This window comes from Zonotrichia leucophrys, chromosome 26, assembly GCF_028769735.1.
Source record: "Zonotrichia leucophrys gambelii isolate GWCS_2022_RI chromosome 26, RI_Zleu_2.0, whole genome shotgun sequence".
Lineage (NCBI taxonomy): Eukaryota > Metazoa > Chordata > Aves > Passeriformes > Passerellidae > Zonotrichia > Zonotrichia leucophrys.
Window position 1 is genome coordinate 1574135 of NC_088195.1, and position 17038 is coordinate 1591172.

The 17038-nt window shown below is 55.8% G+C and overlaps 2 protein-coding genes across 9 annotated transcripts in view; one reads left to right on the forward strand and one right to left on the reverse strand.

The window, feature by feature from the left end:
* Window positions 1-14456, reverse strand: part of ANKS1A (ankyrin repeat and sterile alpha motif domain containing 1A) — a 73918-nt gene extending 59462 nt beyond the window's left edge. For all 6 annotated transcript variants that reach the window (XM_064733147.1, XM_064733150.1, XM_064733146.1 and 3 more), the window contains exon 1: window positions 14241-14456. In XM_064733147.1, coding sequence (XP_064589217.1) covers window positions 14241-14446 — 206 coding nt within the window. In that variant the 5' untranslated portion in view covers window positions 14447-14456. The remainder of the gene's footprint in view (window positions 1-14240) is intronic.
* Window positions 14457-15117: 661 nt separating this feature from the next.
* TAF11 (TATA-box binding protein associated factor 11) lies at window positions 15118-16903 on the forward strand. Of its 3 annotated transcripts, none has more exons than XM_064733005.1 (5): window positions 15118-15343; window positions 15415-15554; window positions 15653-15740; window positions 15883-15979; window positions 16493-16903. In XM_064733005.1, the coding sequence occupies exons 1-5, from the start codon at window positions 15152-15154 to the stop codon at window positions 16621-16623; spliced, it is 648 nt and encodes a 215-aa protein (XP_064589075.1). In that variant the 5' UTR covers window positions 15118-15151; the 3' UTR covers window positions 16624-16903. The 3 variants fall into 3 exon arrangements, with proteins under 3 accessions (XP_064589075.1, XP_064589076.1, XP_064589077.1); XM_064733006.1 differs by having other exon boundaries at window positions 15118-15328; XM_064733007.1 differs by having other exon boundaries at window positions 15118-15289.
* Window positions 16904-17038: the final 135 nt, after the last annotated feature.

Sequence of the window (17038 nt, forward strand, 5' to 3'; positions counted from 1 at the left end):
ATTTATTGCTGGATTTAACATGGCAATTAATGGTTAGAACTAGTGCCAGAAAGCCTTGTGTGCAGTCTAGAGCAGTTCTAACTGTGCACCTGTGCTGCCTTTGCTTGGGCTGGAACCTGGGCAGTGCCAGCGTCCCGTGGTTTTACACATTAAACTGAGCTGTGCTTGGAGGCTGAGCCCAAACTGCTCGAGGGTGAGCACATGAAAAACCAGCAGCAATTAACACAAATGTTTCTTTCAGCTAAAGTTATGAAATGAGGAAAAGCAGGGTCAGTGGTGCAGTGGGCAGGGCTGGGGACCAGAGCCTGGGGCATCTGTCCCCACTGGAGCGTGGTGTCCCCATGATAAAACATTTCCTTAGAAATCTCCAGGTCAATGCTTCACAGCAAAATGCAAAGTTTGTTCAAGGAGCTCAGAGGGGGAGCAAAGCTGGAGCCCAGGAGGGAGCACTGGGTGCTGCAGAAACCAACTGCCAGGATCTAAAGATATTTTTTAAAAAAACATCTGCTGTGTCCTCTCCTCCCCTTTGCCTTTTTATTCCTGCAAATAAAGAAAGCTTTTATCAAAGAAAGGTCAAATCACCCATAAGATCAGACTGGAAGGATCCAAGAGGAGAACTATTTATATTTAAATGTGGGGACTGCAGCAAAGGACATCACTCCCTTCCCTCCTCTTCCTCTTCAGCTCAGCCCGAAAGGCCACACAATTCTCCTGAGGTATGGAAAGAGGGTGCTGAGAAAAGCAGAACACAAAGCCCAGAACTCTCTGTGCCTTTGGGCTGTTTCTGATTTCTAAACAGAAACCCCAATTGCAGCACAGGCAGGAGAATGCTGTAAATACAGGTCTCCAGTAAAGGTCTGGAGGCAGTTTGACCACTGCTGCTTTTTGATTGCTTTTCTCCCTCAATTCCCCCAAAATCCCTTCACATCAAAGAGGGAGGTTACTTTTACCCTGTGGTCTCTGGCTATCACCCAGGTAGCACCTGAAGATGCTCCTGATGACATCTGCTTAACACAACTAAGACTGAACATTGAGGACATCAGGAAATCTCTGAAAACAGCAAAATCTGCTCCATTTAAACTATTTCTTGTGCTCAGTTTTCTCTTGCTCTATGATTCAGCAAGGCCTTAAATAAAACTTCCTGCTGGTGAAAACTGCTGAATAAAGCACATGCTTTAGGTCGCAGTAAAACCCCAAAGTACCTTTAAACAGGACCACATTTGTCCTCTTGCTTTTCCATTTCTTTCTTCCCAGCTGCAGTAGTGACTTTTCTCCCCAAACCACCCCAGGCAAGGGGATAAAGCAGGGCCAAGCCTGGAGAACAACGTGATGCTTTCAGCTCAAATGATGAACCTTTGGGGCTGGTTTCTGGTCTCACTAACATGGGTCAAGGAAGCACCAGGAGAGCTCAGGGTGCTTGTGCAGAGCAGAGGGTGCTGGACCCCCTGTATTTACACACCCAAAAACAAAAAGCAAGATGAAACACGAGTGGCTTGGCCCAAAGGCACCAGGAAGTTTAAAGCACTGGCCCCAGATGTTTGTGTTCTTCACTCAAAGCCTTGGAGACAGAGTCAGGAGGGCAGTGAGGGCTGGAGGAGGATTCCCTGGAGTCCATTGCCCAGAGGCCACCACAGCAGGTCAGGCACACATCCACACAACCACTGGATTCCTGCAACCCTCATTGGTATTTCCTGCTTACAGAGGGAACACAAACAACCCAGAGCCTTTGGGCAAGGCCTCAGGGTTAGGAAGCTGCTTATGTTTTTCTGAAGTGTGAGGAAGGCACTGCTGCAGCCCCTCTGCCAGCAGGCAGGGTTTGGCATGGTGGGACTCCCAACAGAGCAGGGACCCTGCTTGTTATGCACCCCAACCACCAGTAATACAACAGCTTTTACAAACAAATAAATGGCTGAGGCAAGGCTGGAGGAGATTAAAGCAGTGTATTGCTGGGGCAAGGCACTCTCAGCCCATGCTGGCAGGTTTTGAGAAAGCCCAAGGAGAACAGCTGGTCAGACTCCACTGCTGGAGTGGCTGCAGAGCAAGCCAAACCATGAGCTTCTGCTCCTGCACTCAACTTCTTGGGCCAGATTTTAATTTGTTGTAAGAAAAGTGGGTAGATTTTCCTCAAAGTCAAAGGGTCATGAGCTCAAGTACAAGATGCCAGAATGGGCAGGGAAAAGCAGGGACCACCATAAAGGCAGGACACATAGAACTGTGTGGGACACATGACCCAGCTGACATGGCACATCACAACAGCCAGAATGAGAGCTGCTGAGCCTGGTCTGCACTCAGACCCACTTCCAGCAGAGGCACTGACCAGGGATTCCAGTGAAAATCCTCAGGTTCAGTGCACTTTGACACCCTGCAGCATCAGAGCCACGCCTGGCCCTCTGCACAGAGCCAGAGCTCAAGCTCCCACTTCAGCAGCTCATTCTGAGTGAAGCAACAGCTCTCAACAATTACCAACAGCTCCAGCCTCATTGCCCAACACCTGCAGACAGTTCAGCCACTGTAAGGTCGACAGGGTGCTGTGAGAAACCAGCATTTCCACCAGTGGAGCAACACTGTGCAGCAACCAATCCTTTCCCTTGGCCTTCCTTCCATTGATGGCCATTGATGGCCAAATGATCCCTTCTCCCTTGGAAAGGAGCAGAGCCCTTTGTTCCTCAGGTGCAGGAAACCTGCACGGCTTTGTGAAGTGCCAGCAGCCTGTGAAGGATCAGCTCAGGAACTGAGAGGCAGAAGGTGAGCTCACCTGCTCCCCTCAGAACCTGCCCACCATCTCCCACTCCTCATTTCCAGGGAGGCTGTTTTGGGTCAGCACAGACCCATGGCAAGCACACATTTAACTCCTGGGCTTGCAGCTCACACTAGAAAGGAACCAGACATCACTAATAGAAATGTGTCCATCCAAGCTAAAACCCCCCATTAGGAAGAGGCCAGCCCCAGCCTTATGGATGGCTCCTGGCAGTGAAAATGCATTTATTTAAACATAATGTGTGGTGGGGGGTGGCAGTGGGGACAGAAAGGCTGGGCCAGGCATGGAGCTACATCAGAGAATCCCTCTGAGCAGGGGCAAATAAAGAGCTGCAGGACAGGAAAAATATAGGTCTGGCTTGAGTGCATATGCTGCTCTTTATTCTTAAAAGCATTACAGGCACTCTGCAACCCACTGCCATTAAGGAGCATTCCCAGCTGATGACAGGCCACAGAGCAGGAGCAGCCCCACAACACAGGCTCCAACACTGGCTCTGACCTCAGGCCAGGGCCAAACAAGCTTGGCTGGGAGAAGTGCACAAAGGATCAGCCACTGAGTCAGAGAAAGCCAAGCAGGGTCTTTGGGAGGGGTCTTTGGGGTCTGATGTGTGTGGCAGCAGGGCATCCCCCTGCCCACACCCTGGCCAAAGGCAGCATGAAGGTGGGGGAAGAGCAGGAAAATGGGAATGCAACCACCCAGCATGGAGATGGGAGGGTTTGACATGGAGTCTGGTTCATTCAAAGCAGGAAAGCAACCCCTAAAAGAGGACAGACAGAGATTTGACAACACTTCCCAAATGCTGGCAAACCTCTCACTGATTCTGCGTCCCATTCTCTTCTTTTGCATCTGACTAGATGGGGTTTTGAGGAATAGGAGCAAAAGGAACATTCCTGCAAAAACATTCCTGCAGAAATTCAGTGACCTGAGCAGCATTATCAAAGCCATAAAGCAATATCCTGGAACTGCAAACAGGAACCAGAGCACTGCTCAGGTAAACATTCCTCACTCTCCATGTGCAGCTCAGCTCTGCTCCCACAGCACTGGAGAAAATGCACTACATGGAAGAAAATACAATATTAAAAAATAAATAAGATGCAGGGAAAATTAGCAAGACATGTAGATGGTGCAGGCTGCTGGGTTCCACTGAAGCACAATTCCTTAGAAAGGTGCCAGACTTCCCCTTGGCCTTCCCTTCACTGAGCACTTCCAGAGAAATAGAAGGAAACCCTGGGCAGCCACAAATTCCTCATCAAAACCACCAAGCAGCTGATGCTGCAGCACTGAGCTGGCTGCAGCTGGCAACCTTGCACTGGGCTCTCCCTCCCCCTTCTCCTTTGTGAGATGATTTAACAAGCTGCAGAATCCCACGGGACGTGTCAGTCAGCCAACAGCAATGGAGCATCGTGTCTGGAGCCCAACATGTCCATCTGTGCTGCTCCCTTCTGACAGGCACAGAGCTCTGAGCTTGGAGTAAAAATGTCATCAAAAGGAACTTGTGCAGGAAAATTGTGGTAGAGCACATGCCCTCCCCCACCTGCCAGGGCCCTTGTAGGGGATGGATGTGTCAATTAAGGGTTTTGGGATGGCAGAAAATGTGTCACCCTCAGCTCACTGTCAGACAACATCAACACACCTCGAAGTAAATGTTTGTTCCCAGCACCCACAGAGATCTGATCCAATACACATCTCAGTGGGAATGTGGGATTTCTAGCACCTTGCACTTAGAAGGGTATGGGGATGGTGATCCTTTATTTAAACATGGACACCTTCCTCCTGCTGCAGTCTCAGGCCTCTCTGTAGAGAGACAATAACCACCCATGTTCCTCCTATCTCAGCACTGAAAACTTCTCAAGGTCTGCGTGCTCTGCCCAGCCAGCCATGCTCCAGTGCTCCTCTGGGCCACCACAGCTTCTTCTGGGCACTGGCCCTTCCCTTTGTGCCATGTCACCCACACTCACATCCCCTCAGTCTGGCTGCTGCCCACCCCTTCCCAAACCCTGCTCACAGCCCCAAATCCTGCCCAAATCCTGCTCACATCCCCTCAGCCTGGCTGCTGCCCATCCCTTCCTAAATTCTGCTTACATCCCCCTCAGCCTGGCTGCTGCCCACCCTTCCAAATCCTGCCACAGCCTTCAAATCCTGCCCACCCACCTTCAAATTCATGCCAGCCTCAAATCCTGCCCACCCTTCCCAAAATCCTGCCACCCTTCCAAACCCTGGTTCACAGCCTCAAATCTGCCCACCCTTCCAAACCCTGTCACACCCCTAAATCCTGCCAAATCCTGCTCACATCCCTCCCTGCTGCGTCTGCCCATCCTTCCTACAATTCCTCTATACTCCACCTCCAGCTGGTGCTGCCACCCCATTCCAGTCCCTGCCCACGCCCAATCCTGCCCTCCCTCCTTCCCAAACCCTGCTCACATCCTCAAATTCCCGCTTACACCCCTTCCCAAATCCTGCCCACCCTTCCCAAACCCTGCTCACCCCTTCCCAAATCCTGCCCACCCCTTCCCAAACCCTGCCCACACCCCCAAATCCAGCCCAAACCCTGCTCACACCCCTGGCTGCTGCCCAGCCCTGCTGCCTGAACACTGAACCATGACGTGTCTGACCTGGGGCAGATGATGAAAAGCAGGTAAATAGGCCAAGTCAAGCAGAGACAGAGATTCAGGGACCGAATTACCCCTTCCCTACAGCAATTAAAAAAGCAAATGCAATTATTTTGTACCAACAACTGCACACAGAGTGCACTTTTGCCTTAGGGAGACTGAAAGCAGTGAGACAGAGACTGGCACGACATCCCCCTTCCCCTGTGACATTGCCCAGGTCAGTGACAGAAGATCTGAATCGGAGCTGGCCCTGCAGTGCTCAGTTCTGGGCACACAGGGAGAGCCCAGGATGCTGGGAGGGATCCTGGGCTGCAGGACACCAGGACAGGCAGGAGAAACAGTGCTGGAGTGAACAGGGAATGAGCTGCTCTGATACCAAGCAGCAGAATGACAGGATGAGAGGCAAGGCCCTGGAGGAAGGGGGGACTGGAGGATTCAGAGCCACTACAAAGCTTCCACTGAAGCGTTTGGAGCACACTTTACCCTTGAACAGCCCACACCAGCAGCACTCACCCACATGGCTCCATTTAAGCCTGTACCAATCCCAGCTCCAGCTTAACCAGGAGTCCCTGAGGGCTAAAGAAAGACACAGCAAGGAGAGATTAACTGGCAACAGTGTGGGACACAAACAAGGCACTGACATAGCACTGACTCCAGAGACATTCCTCCTTGATGAGCTTTTTAATTGGGTGCCCAAAGAGCAAGTGACAGGGAAAGGAGAGAGCAAAGACAGCGAGAGCAGGAGGGCAAACAGAGAAGTGACCCCATGGTGGCTCAGATGGGAACATGGGGACACAGCTGAGCAGCCACAGAGCTCTGGGACCAGCTCTGCTTGCCATGTCAGTGCTGCACAGGCAGAGAAAGCACTGACATGGACGACAGCTCCTAAGGAAAAGCTCAGGAAAAGAAGGATGGAAATCAGAAAGGACATCCTTTAACTCCAGAAGCATCCTTGAAATCCAGTCTGTTAGAGAGCAGGATCAGGAGTGAATGGCCAAGGCAGGAAATGATTCCCAAAGCCCGAGATAGCTGCTAGGAGTTGTCATTACTTGTCTGTGCTATCTGTACAGAGATAAGGTTGGAGCTGAACAACGCGAGCGCTGAGGGCTGAGCCAGGCAGGCAGAGGGATGGAGCTGACAGCCCTGCCCTGCCCTGGGAGCCCTGGCAGGGGCAGCTGCGCCCACCCCCAGTGCTGGGAAACGGAAACAATCACGGAACAGGCAGCAAAGAGAGATGTTCCCATGGACTTCATGGTGGATCTGCAGCTTCCAGGCCTGGTTTCACCCAAATGCCAGCTCTGACCCTGCCTGCAATGACAGCCTCAAACAGCTTTTCCTCACCAGAAAAAAAACTTCGCTCTTTGGGGAACATATACAGCATAAGATGTTCCAAGCCCCTTGAAATATTTCTGCACACTTCTCTGCAAGAATAACAGACCCAGCTCTGAGCCTTTTCTCTGCTCAATACAGCTCTCCCAGCCAGAAGCTGCTTTCAGCAGCAGAGCCTTTCCCAGCCTGACATTTTTAATGTACAGAAGGAATGTACATATGCCAGTCAGACTCCTAAATATATGCAGGATAAAACTCTCCATGACTTCAAACAATTTCAGGGTTACTGTGACTGTCCCAGCAAATAATTATATCTCAGCTGTAACAACTCACACCCAATAACAAGCAGGATCCTCAGAGCTTTTAAACCAATTCTCTTTAGTCTTTATTTCCAGTGAAAAGGAATGTCAAGGTCACATCCTGTTTCACTCCTTCTGTGAAATAATTTCTGTTGAGATTAGAGGAACTATTTCCAAAATGCCAAATCCAGCACGAATTCCACACATCCTCCAAGCTCCATTTTCAGCTGTTCTGACCCAGAGCAGATGAGCCCCAGGAGCTCAGACACAGCTTCAGAGCCTGCCCCAGGCTGAAAGGAGCTGTGAAAGGGGCACAGGGGCAGTGCAGTAACTGAAAATCATGCAAAGGGGGTTAACAACACCCCAGGACAGGCACAAGTCATCCATGGGGATCACAGGATGAACTGAGGTCAAACATCTCTTACAGGGCAGTCGGCTCTGACAGAGTCCCCACAGTGCAGTGGGAAACCATGGCTAAGAATTCACTGGAAAGAAGCACTAGGGAAAAATCAACACAAGCCACAGGACACAGTCTCCTGTTTAAGTCATCTGATGGATTTCACTGTCCTTGTAACAGAACCAAGACGATGATGCAAAGCTTTGAAGTCTTCAGAGCTTAAGGCTTTATCCTAATCCTGTTCCTGATGCCTAAAAAAATTGTGCTGATTCCTGAAAGTGTCAGCAGTGAGGAAGAGCCTGTGGAGCCCACCTGGGTCCCTGCATGGGGGTGCTTCAAACCTCAGCAGGCACCCAGCCTCTGGAATCACATTCTGTTCTAAAATCAGGCAGTTTCTAACGCCAAACTTGAGCGGATTTCTCAGGGTCTTAATTAGGATGAGGCAAAAGTCAATTCACCTCATTCCCAACCCACTTTAATATTAGATTTGAAAGACCACCTATGACATCTTCAGCCTTGCTCGCCTCAGGAGTCTGCACAACAGCAGGCACTGGGATTAGATAAAAATCTAATGAGATAATGTATTTACATCATATTTATGGCACTCACTCTCAGACAGGGTTTTGTTTCGTGTACTGAGGACTATCCTCAGCACATGGCACTACAGACACTTCCTTTGAACTGGAAAAAGCTTGAGGTTTATTTTAAAATCTAATTTCCCTTTAAAAGAAACCAAGTATTAAAATAACAAGGGAGGAGTGTGAATGTGCCTGGGCTCACCAAACCCAAACACCAACTCCAGCTCAACTTTCCTCCAGCTGAATAACTCAGACTCCTGCAGAGTGTCCAGTGAAGCCATGCACACACACTCCTCCTGTAATTCCCTCAGCATCCTGTGTCAGATGCACACTCTGATTTTCACCTGGAATCCTCAACAGCCACATGACAGCAAGCCAAGAATGCACCAAACACAGACCCAGCACTTTGCATCCTGCAGCCTCCCAAACATTTCAACAGCTCGCCCTCACTAACCCTGGGGAAACAGCCACCTCAACATCCTGCGTGTGCCAGAGCCTGCTAAAATCCTTGGCTTAGGAAAAAGGAAAAACCACACAAATCCACACACTGCTGAGATAGAAACAGTTCCAAACTTAAGCCCCTTATCCAGCAGTCTGGAGGCCCAACTGGATTTTCTTCCAGGATACAAACACCTGCAGGAATCCCTGCTGAGCATCCAGCACCACATTCACTTAAAGGGCAATCAAAAAAAGTTTAACTCCAATCTGATTCATCAAAGCTGAGTATTTCTCAGCTTTGTTATGGCACCAGGACAAAGTAATTTAGGATTGAGGTCTAGAAACGTGCTGTGATGTGATGGACACCCAGGTACCACGTGGCATTGATGTGGCCTGACCCAGGGCAGGGCATTTCCCCACCCATGAGGGTGCAGGAGTGGAACTTTTTGGAAGCAGGACATAAAGAGCTCTGAGGCTCTGCAGGCTTTGTGTAAAGAGGGCACATTCACACACTGCAGCTCAGATTTCACTCCAAAGGCAGCTGACACCTTCCTGCCCTGTGTTTATTGGAGCCTTTGCCCCCTCCCCAGCCCCAGGCTCAGCCAGCCCAGGTGCACCGACATTTCCAGCTCTGTTTTCCTCCCTCCTGCAGACAGCAGCTGTGTTCACTTCGCCAGTCGGTTGCTATAGAAACAAATCAATCCTCAATAGTTTTATTTTTACCAGTTTCTGTGAAATAGGATTTATCTCATTTCCATGACTAAGCTGTGCTCTGGAGAGAGCTCTCTGGGACAGTGACAGTGCCAGCTCAGCAGCGGGCACAGCTCGTGCTGCAGGGACAAGAGGAAGGAGCCGTCCCCCCTGTTCAGAGGCGCCTTCCCATCCTGAGGACACTTCACCTTGAAAGGACCCCACAGCCCGAGAACCACAGCACCCCACAGCTGCACCTGAGGAGCAGACAGAGCAGGGGTGGATGGCACAGCCCGGAAAGGCAATGAGCTCACACACAGTGGAGGTGTCAGCACTTGTTCTGTGCTGAGAGCCAGCCTGGCAGCCCTGGGGCACTGCCACAGGAGGGGCTCAGCCTCCAGGACCTGCCTGTGCCCCGTGCCAGGGCAGCTGAGAGGGGCTTTCCTTTGGTCTGCCATGGCATGGATGCATTTCCTCCCCTCTCTAGTGCTGTGTCACACCTTTCACCCATGGCTCCTCTATCCTGTTTGTTGTCCTTCAGTCTCACTGAAATGATGCATTAGCTCACAAAACCCAGCTGGATGAACCCTGTTTCTTGGCTCAGCTGCTCCCAACACACCAAACACTGCTCCAGCCATTCGTCTCCAGAAAGTTCTGCCCCCTGCCAAAGGGCCTTCCCCAGCTGGAGGGGACCTGTGGCACTGAGAGGAGCAGTTCCTCACCCACACCCACTGCTGGGGCAGGAGGGAAGGGCAGACACTGCTCCTCCTGCCCTTCCCTGCTGCTGATCCAGGGTTTGTCACACCTGCCAGCTCCAGTGCTTCCCAACACCCCCCTGGGCAGAGCCTTCCACTTCCAATCCCCTCCCTGCCATCCAAACCCTGCAAACCTGGAGCTGCCCACAGCCACTGGGAAGGGAGGGAGGCAGGGCTCTCTCAAGGGGGTTTCACTGGAGGGAAACCTCCCACCCACCAATTCCCATGTGCCCCAGAAAGCCCCAGGTGCTGTGAAACCACCAGTCCTGCTTTGCCCCCTGGCCTGGGCAAGTGGAGCAGGGCAGGGCTAATGCCCCAGCCTGGTGCTCCTGACCCAGCCCTGAACACAGAACTGCACAGACCAGAGCAAGCAAACAAAAACTTTCCAAAACTGCATCACAAGATCACACAGAGACAAAACACCACAGAGTCACAGGCACTAAGTGCAGCCTTTGAATTCTTCAAGAAGCACTTAGGAAACAATTCCCTGCTGAGGCCGGTGCACACCTGTGCCTGTGGCACAAGCACCTTCAGCAATCCCTGAGCTCAGGTGTGTAATTAAACAGGGATCCGTGCACGGGAGGGTGTGGAGAGGAGAAGGTTTAGAGTGGGTGAGATGATTAATCACAGCAGCAGCAGCAGGGGAAGACCCAGCGTTGCCCTGTTCTGTGGGAATGCAGCAGGAGCAGCTCCCTCGGGATGGGGAAGGGAAGGGAGGGAAGCACGAGCTGGACAAGCCTGGGAGCTGCACCTTGGAGCCCTCCTGCAGGACTCTGTGCTTGCCCACAGGCCTGGGGACACGTGGAGGGACAGACAGACCGAGCCTGACCTCGGACAGGGCAATCCCTCCGTCCCTGGCAGCAGCACCGTGTCCCTCCCCCAGGGAATGGCAGCACACAGGCACAGTCAGAGCCTTCCCCAGGAGTACACAGGGCACTGTCAGATCCCTGCTGTGAACCACCAGCCACTCCAGAACAAACACCAAACTGCACTTTTTAAAAAAAGAACTCATTTTTCTGACTCCTAACCAGCCTTGGACTGTTGGAAGCCACCTCAAGTGTTCTGCCATCACTCTTTAAACCAACCAGACCCCTCAGCAGCAGCTGAAAACGGGCTGGAACAAGGGCTGTGGCTTCTGTGGAGCAGCACTCGACCCTCCCCACAGCAGATGTGCACCCAAACTCCTCATTCCCAGCAGAAACGTCTCCTTGATACACTCCCTGGGGACTGCATGTCCCATCTGGGGCTCAGCAGCAGCCTCAGCTTCCCCCTCTGGCAACACAGAGCCAGACTTTGCACAGCAATGGATGGAAATGAAAAGCTGCTTCTGCAGCTTTGGCTTTAACACAACCCATCCCTCACTGCTCCTGGCAAAGCCTCCTGAACGCAGCCTGATAGCTCAGGCACAGACTGCTCTGTTGTTTCCCACCTCGAACTTCACAGTGAACCACTACAAAAACAATACAACAAATCAAATTCTGCAGCCTGGATGGAGAAGTGGCTCATAACCCCAAGGAACCGCGAGGATTCACAGACCAGCTCTGATTTCTGGGCTTGCTGCTGCTCATAAGCCTTGAGCTGTGCATGCACAGGGTGGGTTTGTCCCTGGCTGTTCCTGCCTGTGCCACGGTCCATGGCTGGAACTGGAGCAGCCAGGCCTGGATGAGGGGCTGGGATTGCTCCTGAGTGCTCCTGGCAGCTCCCAGGGGCTGTGTGGGTGCCAGCAGGGAGCCCAGCCTCCCCAAGCCTGGCAGCCATCACCTCTTTGTGAGCCCACCATCTGCTCTGGCAAATCCACACTCCCATTTCCCCCTCCTGCATCCTCCTCATTCCCCAGGCTGGCTGTCAGCATTCCCCACTCCCATCAGCTCCCACTGGGATTTGTTCTGCTCCCAGTGCCCTGAGTGTTCCACCCTGGCACATTCACTCCTCCAGAGACTCAAATTGTCTGAAATTCCTCCTCCTGTGCCTTATCCACTCCATCCCCTTCTGCTTCCTGCTCACCTGCAGCCATGGGTGGTTGGAGTCTGTGCTGCCTCCACACCCAGCAGGGCCTGCTCAGCCTGGGAAGGAGCAGCACAGCCCAGACTGTGACAAAGTTCACATTTAACTGATAACACACTGATGGCAGTTCAGGTTACCTGATAAAACCCCACAATCCAAGGAATTTACTGCCAGGGCCATCTTCTAGCACTCCATGGAGCAGCACTTGCTCTCTTTGGAGGAGAAATGGCCCAAACCAAAGAGTGCCAGCTCAGAGCGGGCGCCAGCTCAGCACACACCAGGTGTAATGTGGGAATTCCAGGGAATGCCTGGTTTGTACCCCATCCAAAATTGTATCTTTGAGACACCTGAAGTGCAGAACTGACAGAAAGAGCTGTGACAGGCACCTTAGGAGAGAGGAGCTTTGGGAACAGGTTATCCAAACAGTGGGACTTAAACAGAAACTAAAACAGGGACCTGAAATTGGGTGGAGAAAAGAACAAAGGTGCTGGCCCAGCAGAGTGTTTATGATCCTGTTCTGGGAATGAGCTCTGGGGGAGGAGAGCAGCTCAGCAGTTCCTGTGTCAGGAGAGATCCTCACAGACATGAGGAGCCTCAGCAGGACCAGGGACCAGGCTCAGCAGGGCCAGGGGCTGCCCCAGGAAGGGAAAATGCAGAGCACACAGTCCTGACTCAGCACAGGCTTCTCCCACAACCAAGGAGGGCAAAATCTACATCAGAAAAGCTCCCATGTTCTAGCATTGGAAAAGGTGAGGTTTTCTCCACCCTAAAATTCATCAGTCTGCTCCCTGCAGCCTGCCCCAGCCTGTCTCCTGCACTCTATGGCCTCTCCTTGCAGCTGCTCCTCATCAAACCTCGTCACAAGCTGGAAGAGCCAGAGCCCAACAAGTGGCCAGGAGGTGGGAAACAGCCACAAAGCTCCTGAATGGCAGCAGGTGGCACCCAGGACACCTTGCCATGTCCCACAGCGTGCAGCCAGAGCAGGGATTGGTGTCACAGGCACAAATCCCAGCTGTGCAGGAAGAAACAGGCTCAGGAGCTGGGACCTGGCAGAGTCACCAGCAGGTACAGCCACTGCTCACAGCAGTGAGCACAGAACATGAGTGACAGCTGTGACAGTCACCTTCCTTCAGACAAACCCTGTTCACGTGTCAGAAACAGTAACGGGGATGGCCTGGCTCACCCTGGCACCACAGGGCTGCTCCAGGACCATGGCACTGGGGGCACTGTGCCAGGGAAAGGCAGGGAAAGGCCCCATCGTGCCCAGGTGCTGGATCTGGTTCAGCTCACAGGGTGCTCAACCCTCTGCACTGATCTGAGCCCCCTGTGGGCACATCCATCCCACTCAGACTGTTTAATGCATCAAAAGAGAAGAACAAAGCTTGACCCAAGGGTGGATTTCAGAAAGGCAAACGTGTACCCCAGGGCAGGGTGAGCTCTCACATGCCTGCAGGCTTCTGCCACCAGAACAACCCGCAGGTATCTAACTGGGTTATGTGAAAGGAAAAACGGATCAGCAAAAAAGGGGCAAGTCACATCCCTCTGAATGGCCAGGTTGCACAGCAACAGTGTCACTTGGCCCTGGACACAAAGCTCCTCCACAGCTCCCAGTACAAACCCATTGCCCAGGGCCCAGGAGCATTCCCATGGCCCAAAGCTGCAGCTCCAGCAGCGAGAGGTGATGCCAAAGCACGGGGAAGAGAAAAAAACCTAACAAATATCCAAGAGCTTCAACCAGCAAATTCCACAGCACGAGGCTGAGGACAAGCCGACCCCAGACCCGGCAGGGGTCACTGCCAGCCGCGACAATGCCAGCACAGGGCCCGGACACCCGGGAAAGCTACACCGGAGATCCCGCACGGCGGGACCGGGACCACACGGAACCGGCCCCGGCCACGGAGCCCTCCGGACACTCACAGCCCCAGGGCCGCCATCCGCAGCACCGGCACGGCAGCGCCCTGAGGCCGGGGGCACCGGGGCAGCACCCAGAGTCACTGTGCCCTGCCAGCCCAGCGAGGGCACACAGCCCCAGCAGCTCCGGGGGCACCCAACGCTCAGCGGTGCCCAGGTCACACCCGCTCACAGCCCGCTCGCTGCACGGTCCCAAATCACCGGGATCCCCCAGCTCGGGGCACAGAGCGGGGACAGACCCCGGACTGTCCCGCAGTGCTACAGCCCGGAATCCCCGCACCCTCTGCCCCGCAGCGCTCCCGCTGCACCCCGGAATCCCCGCACCGCTCTGTCCCGCTGCAACCGGAGCGCATCCAAACCCTTCACTGCCCCCAGCCCCACAGCTCCCGCTCCCCTCCCAGCCCGCAGCCCCCCAGCCGCCTGCCGGAGCCCCCGGCTCATCCCCCGTTCCTCAGCCCCGGGCCGCGCTCACCTGAGCAGGCTGGACAGCGGGTGCCCCACACCGACGCTCCCGCCGCTGCCGCCACCGCCGCCCCCCGCAGAGCCGCCGCCGCCGCCGCCGCTGCCACCACCGGAGCCGCCGAAGCCGGAGCTGAGGCGCTTCCCCGAGAGCAGCTTCTCCACGGCCGGGAGGTTCCCGGTGCGAGCGGCCTCCAGCAGCTCCTGCTCCTTCCCCATGGCCGGCGCGGCCCGGCCCGGCCGCCCGTGCGACTTCCGGGGCGGGGCCGCGCCGGGCTCGGGGGCGGTGCCCGAGAGGGCGTGGTCTGGTGGGCGGAGCGTGGGCGGGGTCTGAGAGGGTGGGCGGTGCAGAGGGCGGGGTTTGGGTAGGCCCCGCCCCCGAGCCCTCCCCACGGTCCCTCAGCCGCGCTCGTTGTGGGCGGGTCTGGGGGGGCTTTCCCTGCGGGGCCCGGGCAGCGGGGCCGCTCTAACGCCGTGTCCCGGCGGCTCGGAGCGGGGCCAGTCGGTCCGAGCGCGGGGTGAGGCCCGCACAGGCCCCCTCCGCAGCCCCGCTGCCATGGCGACAAGCCCCGCCCCGCCCATCCCCTCGCGGCGCCCGTAGCTTGCGTCATCAGGAGGCGCCGTTGGCATGGCGACATGCTCCGCCTCCATTGCGGCGCCCATAGAATGCGTCATCAGACTGCGCTGCCGAGTCGCTGTTGCCGTGGCAACAGGCACCGCCCTCCGGCGCGGCGCTCGCAATTTTGTCATCAGAACGCGCCGTCGCATCTCCGTTGCCATGGGTTCAGACGCTACCGCCCCCTGCGTCGCCGGTAAATGTGCGTCATCACAAGCCGCCACGCGTCACCGTTCCCATAGCGATAGGCCCCGCCCCCTCACGGCTCCCCTGGTTTTGCGTCATCAGGAAGCGCCGCGGGCGCGGCCATGGCGGATCCGGCCCGGGACGCGCTCGGTGCCGCCGCCGCTCCGGAGCCGCCCCCGGGCTCCTCCCCGCCCGGCACCAGCGATGGGGCCGCGGCCGCGGGGGAAGCGGCGGCCGCAGAGGGAGCGGGAGAAGGCGAGGTGGGCGAGGCCGGCGGCGGCGGCGAGCTGAAGGCGGAGGTGGCGGACGGGGAGGTGAGGCGGGAGCGGGAGCGGGGCCGGGCCGGGCCGCGGGGCCGCAGAGCGAGCGCTGCCCTCTGGCGCAGGTGAGGAGCGCGGACGGGGAGGCGGCGGACGCGGAGGAGCCGGGGCTGCAGGCGGGGGCGGCCAGGAAGGTGAAGCTGGAGCTGAAGGAGCGCAAGGAGAAGAAGCAGAAGGTGGACGAGGACGAGATCCAGAAGATGCAGTGAGTGCCGGCGGGTCCGGGGATCGCGGCCCCCTCCAGGCTCCCCTCCCGCCCCTGCCGGCCCTGGGAGCGGCTGGGAACGATGCTGTGCCCCGCAGGATCCTGGTCTCCTCCTTCTCCGAGGAGCAGCTGAACCGCTACGAGATGTACCGGCGCTCTGCCTTCCCCAAGGCCGCCATCAAACGGGTAAGGAGCGCCGGGAGCCCGAGCTCAGCCCATCCCGAGCGGCCCCAGCTCAAATCCCCCTCAGGAGCTGCTCCTGCCGCGGCCCCGAGGGCCGGGGAGGGCCCCGCTCTGATGTCCCCGCCTGTCCCTGTCCCTGCCGCAGCTGATCCAGTCCATCACCGGCACCTCGGTGTCCCAGAACGTCGTCATCGCCATGTCGGGCATCTCCAAGGTGTTCGTCGGGGAGGTGGTGGAGGAAGGTGAGTGCAGGGGAGGGGCCCGGGGTGAGCTCCCTGCTTGGGGCAGGATGAGGAGCAGGTTCTCCGTGGTTCCCCCTTCCAGCAGCAGCTCTGGCTCAGGGCAGGGCCCAGTGAAGCTGCCACAGCCCCTCTGCTCCCCCAGTGCTGCTCAGCAGAGGAGCTGGGCTGGCAGCTCTGTCCATCCCAGAGCAGCTGCAGGGACAGAGGGGCTCCCTGAGCTCCACACCTGCCCCAGGCTTCCCCTGTGGGACAGGAGCTGAGCCGGGGGGATCACAGCCCAGCCAGCCCCAGGGCTCTGAGCTCATCCCTTCCCTGGATCCAGATCTCCCCCCTGCCTGAGGGTTCAGAAGCTTTTTGTCCTCTGGGACTCCTGGCAGGGAGAGGAGCAGCTCCATTCCTGCCTCAAAGCCCAACACAACCATCACCTGTTCCTTTCAAAGCTGCAGCAGGGCTGGGCAGAGCTCAGCTGGCCCCTGCCCTGAGCTCTGTCTGTCTGTCTGTCTGTCTGTGCAGCCCTGGATGTGTGTGAGAAGTGGGGGGAGCTGCCCCCCCTGCAGCCCAAGCACATGAGGGAGGCTGTCAGGAGGCTCAAGGCACGGGGGCAGATCCCCAACTCCAAGTACAAGAAGATAATTTTCCACTGAGGGAGGCTGAGAGGAGCTTCCTGCAGGACCTTCCCACGTGGAATCCTCCACAAGGCCCCTCTGGGCTGGCCTGGGGGCCTCAAGGATGTTCCTGCTGTCCCTGCCCACCGTGGGCAGAGCTGGAGCCACCCTCAGCCTGGACTTTGGGGTCTCAGCACAGCAGGGAGAGGAAATGCAGGGGCTGCAGAGCATTTCCTGCTGGCCCAGGTGTGCCACCTGTGCCCAGGTGTGTGGCTGTTTTTGTACATTAAAATTAATAAACTTATTCTTGTGTTCCTAACCTGTCTGGGATCTGCTCTTTGTGTGACCCAAGGTGCTCCCAGAGCTGCTCCCAGCCTGGGTCAGGGCTGTGCTGGCAGCTGGAACATCTGAAGTCAGGGTTCAGCTCTGCTCCCAAATCCAGGAGCTGCCCAAA

Excerpts from the sequence above, each read along its gene's own strand:
- TAF11 (XM_064733005.1), top strand. The coding sequence starts at position 15,152 with ATGGCGGATCCGGCCCGGGACGCGCTCGGTGCCGCCGCCGCTCCGGAG. Across the intron at positions 15,344-15,414 it reads CGGAGGTGGCGGACGGGGAG|GTGAGGAGCGCGGACGGGGA; the intron begins GTGAGGCGGGAG and ends CCTCTGGCGCAG. Across the intron at positions 15,555-15,652 it reads GACGAGATCCAGAAGATGCA|GATCCTGGTCTCCTCCTTCT; the intron begins GTGAGTGCCGGC and ends TGTGCCCCGCAG.